This window comes from Moschus berezovskii, chromosome 11, assembly GCF_049115385.1.
Source record: "Moschus berezovskii isolate FMDL1 chromosome 11, NW_MosBer_1.0, whole genome shotgun sequence".
Taxonomy (NCBI): Eukaryota; Metazoa; Chordata; class Mammalia; order Artiodactyla; family Moschidae; genus Moschus; species Moschus berezovskii.
The window spans coordinates 5,715,863-5,721,862 of record NC_142470.1 but is presented as its reverse complement, the minus strand read 5'-3'; the positions used below and the strand labels follow the sequence as shown (position 1 = coordinate 5,721,862).

At 58.3% G+C, this 6,000-nt stretch overlaps 1 protein-coding gene across 1 annotated transcript in view; it reads right to left on the bottom strand.

The window, feature by feature from the left end:
* Window positions 1–625: 625 nt before the first annotated feature.
* FIBCD1 (fibrinogen C domain containing 1) overlaps window positions 626–6,000 on the bottom strand; it is a 30,230-nt gene continuing 24,855 nt past the window's right edge. Inside the window, exons 5-7 of the mRNA XM_055400466.2 lie at window positions 4,858–4,954; window positions 1,470–1,649; window positions 626–952 (exon numbers count right to left, since the gene is read on the bottom strand). Coding sequence (XP_055256441.2) covers window positions 693–952; window positions 1,470–1,649; window positions 4,858–4,954 — 537 coding nt within the window. The 3' untranslated portion in view covers window positions 626–692. The remainder of the gene's footprint in view (window positions 953–1,469; window positions 1,650–4,857; window positions 4,955–6,000) is intronic.

Below are 6,000 nucleotides of genomic sequence, written 5' to 3'. Positions count from 1 at the left end.
TAGCCCGTGGGCACAGGCAGCCCTGAGTACCACGACTCCCCAGTCCTTGGGAGAGAAGGGGACCTCCAGGCACCAAAGAAACTGAGGAGCGGTCTAGAGGGTCAGAGGAGGCTGGCCTTGGACCCAACTAGAAATATCTGACCCTTCCCTCTGTCTGCTAAAAGGGCTCCACGGGTGCCATCTGCCCCTCCGCCGCCCATGACTCCAGATGCTTGGGCTGGCAAAGTGGAAGGGCTGCCAGGAGCATGTGGCCGACTTCTGGCCAAGGCCGAGGCAGACACGTGGCCCATGGAGCTAAAGTCGGGGCAGGCAGAATTTGGGGTGGTCAAATTTGCCCCGCCCCCATCAGCAGGGGCAAATTGGAGTGGGGACTGTGAAGGTGCCGTGTGGCCTCACTCATTCAGGGGGTGCTTCGGGTCGGAGTTGGCCTGGCCCACCCCATGGCTAGAGCAGGTCAGTCATGCACGGGCAGGCGCTAATCTGAGCAGGAGCCGAGTTGGGGTGGGCGTGGTGACGTCAGGGGGCGGGGCTAGGAGTGTGATGATGGCGGGGCGAGGGGCGGGGCGAGGTGACGGTAGGGTGGGGCGTGGTGGCTGGGGCGGGGCGAGGGGCGGGGCGTGTTGGCGGCGGGGCGGGGCGGGGCGCGGCGGGGGCGGGGCAGCAGGGGTGGGGCGGGGCCGGAGCGCGCCGGTCTAGCGGTCCTCACGGACCGGCCGGATCTTCATCTCGGAGAACTTGAGTGAGTACTGCCAGCCAGTCCAGGAGGACCACTCGACGCCGTCGGCATAAGAGGCGTGTGCGCCGCGCAGGTACTGCCCGTTGAGGTTGGACGTGTGGCAGTTGCGGTACCACCAGGCGCCGCGGTAGAAGGCGGCGCAGTTGTTCTCCGAGTGGTCACTGTCGCGGTCCTTGGTGGTGAACTTCATGCCGCTGTGCTTCAGGAGGGAGTCCCCTAAGCAGGTGCACACAGGTGTGTGTTCAGTGGGGCACAGGTGCGTGCACGCAGCTTCCCGTGCACGATGCACACACGTGAGCGCGCGCGCACCTGCCCCTTCCCACATCTTTGGTGTCCACAGGCAGCCCCAGCGCCGCCGTGATGGTCCCGGCGGCTGTCCCCGCAGCCTCTCCCTCCTTCTAGCTTTGTCACACACCCTTTTCCGGGTTTTCTTGCCTTGGCCCTGGGAGGAGAAACCCAGCTCAAAGTGGGTGGAGAGGCTCAGCAGAGCTCAAACTCCAGATGTCCTGATTCCTGGCTCTGGGCTCTTTGCTCACCTGCAAAATGGATGGTTCTGTGGGAGAGGCCCTGCGAGCTTCATGTGGCTGGGATGAGGACTAGCTGGGGATTTGGTGGTGGTGATGAGAAGCCTTGATGCTGGCCCCTGGCCTGGAAAGACTTTGTCCTTCCAGCTGGGGAGATGGCTGGGCTGCCCCAGCCCTTCCGCACCCCCCACGGCAGCCTGGACCCCTACCTGCTGTCCCCGAGTAGTCGGCCACAGTGAGCGGGTATCCATCTTCCTCAGGGTCCACAGAGAAGAGCCCCACGCCAAAGCTCCCATAATGGGCATAGGCTGTGCCATTGTCAAAGTCCTCGAGGTCCACATGTAGCTCGTAGGCCGCCTGAGTGGTCAGAGCGTGTATCCTCTTGAGCCCTGACATACAGGAGAGAATGATGAGAGAAGGTGGGGGCTGAGGAAGTGACCTCCCTGGAAAGAACCAAGGGGAGATGAGAGCTAAGCTGATGTGGTTGGTGGCAGAAAGGGACATCCACCACCAAGCGTGTCCTTTCAGCCCTGGGCTACTTCTTCTTCCTGCAGAGTTGTGTTTGGCAGGAAACAGGACTGACGGTTTTTCATGTTTTGTGTTTTTTGTGTTTGCTTTAAATCAGGCTGTGCTTTCCTAATGTTTTAAGCTGAAGGCTGGTAGAAAGGTGGCAGGAGTCAAGAGGAGTCTGGAAAATCTTCTGGGTTAGGGGTGATGTCGCCTTTATCTTCTCTGACACTCTGGGCTCCGGCCAGATGGGATCTAGTCCTCACATGCACTCCCTGGCCTGACAGCCTTTGCACATGCTGTTCGCACTGCCTGAGACACTTTTCCCTACTCTCCTCACCTGCTTTGATGTTGTTCTTTAGTCGCTCAGTTGTGTCTAACTCTTTGCAACCCCATGGACTGTAGCCCACTAGGCTCCTCTGTCCATGGGGTTTCCCAGGCAAGAATACTGGGGTGGGTTGCCATTTCCTTCTGCAGGTGATCTTCCTGACCCAAGGATCAAACCCACATCTCCTGCATTGGCAGGTGGATTCTTTACCTCTGAGCCACCAGGGAAGCCCCCTCACCGGGTTACTTTCTGTTCATTTTCAGATCCCACTTCCTCAGGAAGACTGCCTGACCTCCTGTCGAGGTGGAGGACCTCTGCCAACCCAGGTGCCCCTGTTGGTGTTTATCATTCTGGTTCCAGCTGCCTATTTCCATGTCGGGCTCCTGCCTCCACCCTGTGAAAGCTCCATGCGATCAACATAACAGTCCCGCTCACTGTGGAACCCCGGCATCTGAGGTGGGCCAGCACATAACAGGTGCTCGATACACACTGGCCTGGTGGATGAGAGGCAGAAGACCACGCCTGGCTCTGGACACCCCTCAGCACACCTTGTCCTACTTCCTACCCCCCCAACTGCCCCTCCCCTCCTGCACTCTCCTGCGCCCACCCTAGGGTCTCATGCCAGGCCCTCCCCTTCCCCTTCCACCCCGCCCCTGCCACTCACACTCAAGGTGCTTCCCTGCCAGTTTGATTACCTCTTGATTAAGAGGGCTTTTAATTAAATGCCTTACAAGTTATCGGCACCAAGTGACATTTCATCAGCCTGTCCCTCCTGCCTTCCTTTCCTGCGTGGGTCAGTATGTTCATGCCCCCAGGGCGGGAGGGCTGTGTGGGCTCCTCCCCAACCAGCCCAGAGGAAAGACTCCGGCCCAGGTCCAGGGCAGAGAAAAAGGAACCATGACGAGAGCAAAAGCCGTCCGGACAGCCGGAACCTCCCTGCATTCACCGTAATCCGTCACTGAGGACCTGCCTGCCAGAGCCCAGGGGCCTTGTCTCCCTGGGTTGGAGCCTCATAGCAAGCTGCTGGCCCTCTCTGGGTCCCAGACTGCACGCCCGTGGAGGGAGGGCCAGAGGGCTTCCCAGGCTGCAAAGGGCAGACTGTAGGCACCCCCCAGACAGCACTTACAAATGCCAGGCGCTGCTATGAGCGCTTCACGTGGATTAATGAAGCCAGGGGGATTCGAGTGAGTCTGATTTAATTAAAGGGCCCCTGTACAGCTCTTAGAACAGCGCCTGGCCCACTGCACACATGATCCAGGTGTCTGACACTGCTGTCGTGATCCGGTGAGACAGCTGCTAGTATTAGCCGTGTTTCATAGGTGAGGAGAATGAGGTGCCAAGAGGTGAAGTCACTGGCCCAGGTCACACAGCTGCTAAGTGGCAGAGCTAAACCCAGGCAGACTCGCCAGACTCTGTGCACTCATTTAGTTACTGCCCAGGACAGACGATCTGATCCAGGTATAGGGCAAGAGGGAGCCCAGCCCCGTGGGGATGCTGGAAGATTCCTTTCCCCACCCCCGAGTGGACCCCATGGACCCCCATTAAGACAGCACTCTGCCGGGATAAGCAGAGTTCCACTCCTTAATGAGCCAGCCCAGTGCCTACGGGGGGCCCCGGGGCAGGTGTCCTGAGGGAGGGGCCGGGGTCTCCCTCCTCTCTACCCTTCCTCCCCTCAGGCCCCCTTCCCCCCTGCCTCCGCCTCCCTCATCTTTACTCTCTGGGTTTCTCCAGTCCTTGTTGATCCACCAGGATGCTCACAACCCCCACTTCCCTGCGCCCCTTGGGTGACTGGAGTTCCACCCCCACCATCCATCAGAGTTCAGACCACAGAGCGTGAGGAGGAAGATACAGAAACATACTCAGACCCCCATCGCCACCCCAGTGAAATCCCGGGTGGATTAAAGAGCTGAGCCTACTACCAAAAACTGAAAAGGCATTTTAAAAATAGACATTTTTATGACATTGGGAGAGAAAAACAGGGTCTAAAACTCAGAAGATATGAAGGAAAAGACTAGCACAATCAACTACATAAAAAAAGTTAAAACTCCTAGGAAATAAGCAATAATGTTACCAAAAAAAGATAGGGTGAAAGACAAATGACTGGGAGTAACTATGTATCAGGGGTATCTGACAAAGAATCAATAACCTTAATATATAAAGAGCTCTCATAACTCAATAGGAAAAGACAAAACACTGGATGAAAAGGTGGCAGGGGAGTGTGGAAAAGCAGAGGCAGGCCACATCACAGGGCAGCTGAGGACTGGGCTCCCGCTGACATTCCCATCGGGGCCCCTGCCCGCCCGGAGCTGGTCAAGGCTCCACTTGGATGCTTTTCCTGCACTCAGTGGCTGCTGGAAGATTTCAGTTAAGATGCCAGGAGTGGCAGGGGCACCAGTGCTGCTTTGGGGGGGTGGGAGCCGACCCTCAAGGGCAAGGGGAGTGTGAGGGTCGTCCTGGTCTTCCAGCACCTGCATCGGCCACAGCTGCCTGGCCCGGGACAGCAACCAGGTCCCAGGGCACCCCCAGCAGGACAAGCACACAGCCTCGAGGGACCCACCCAAGGCAAGCGCACCGCCCTGGGCTTCCCGCTCCTAGAGCACATTTCCACTGGATGGTCCCCTTTCCGTGCAGAACCTGGGAGCTGACCTGGGCACGGGGAGATCACAGAGACCTGGCTGGCATCCATGTAAGGAGGGGGCTCGTGCATGACAGCATGCATCGCACAGCGAGAGGGTGGGTAAGGCGTCAGGCAGGGGTCTCACCTAGCCAGTGCTCGCCCGTGAGCTTGCCGAAGCCATCGCGGTACGCCTCCCAGCCTCGGAAGAAGTTCACGGAGCCGTCCTCCCGTCGCTGAAACACCTGAGAGCGGATGAGAATGGAGAGCTGGCCCCAGACTTCTCAGGACCCCACATGCATCCCCCAGCCCCCCACTGCCCCTCTCCTGCCTGCTTGGGGAGCACACGGGCTGAGCCTCATGCATCTCAACAGCTCTCGCTGGGACCTGGACCCGGGAGGCTCACGGTATTCCGAGGTGGGGGGACTGACCGAACGCCCCCAGGCCCTGAAATGCCCCCGTCAAGGAGGAACCAGGGTGGACTGGGGTGCAGTGGAGAAAGCCAGACTTCCAGACCCACTCTGCTGCCTCACTGTGCAACCCTGGACTGCTCCCATCCCTGTAGGGACCTCAGTTTCCCCACTGGTCAAATAATAAGGGAGTGAACAAGGGTCCCTGTACCTTTTCCTAGGTCCAAAACAAAACTGAACAAAAACCCATCCTTGAGTTTTTAAAGCCCAATAACACACACACACAAGGTGCATCTGCCTGCAGTGCAGGAGACTTGGGTTCGATCCCTGGGTCAGGAGGATTCCCTGGAGGAGGGCACAGCAACCCACTCCAGTATTCTTGCCTGGAGAATCCCATGGACAGAGGAGCCTGATGGGCTACAATCTATGGGGTTGCAGAGTTGGACACGACTGAGCAACTGACACTTCACTTAACACACACACACACCCGGCTTGGCTGGGTCTCTCAATACGCCCCTGCGACATTCATGTACCTCCCCCACAACACTATTAAAAAACCCCTGGTAGGGGATAGGCAGGGGGCCCTGGGAAAGCAGAGCCCCGGCCACTTCTCAGGGGAGCACCGGGAGTCCGCAGCCAGCCACCGGGCCGCTTCTGTTCTTCATTTTAATAACATTCTTGATTTGGGAGTCCGGAATCCCATCGGTTAAATTGCTTTGAAATAAGTAGCACGCTGGTCCAGACCAGAGCTGCCTTGAGTATTTACAGGATCCGCTGACAATCCTGTTCCCCCGCTCGCCGCCCCCCGCCCCCCCTCCGCCCCCGAGCCTTTCTGTCTAACAAGCCTTTTTCTTGCTCATTTGCAGAGGCAGCACTCGCCC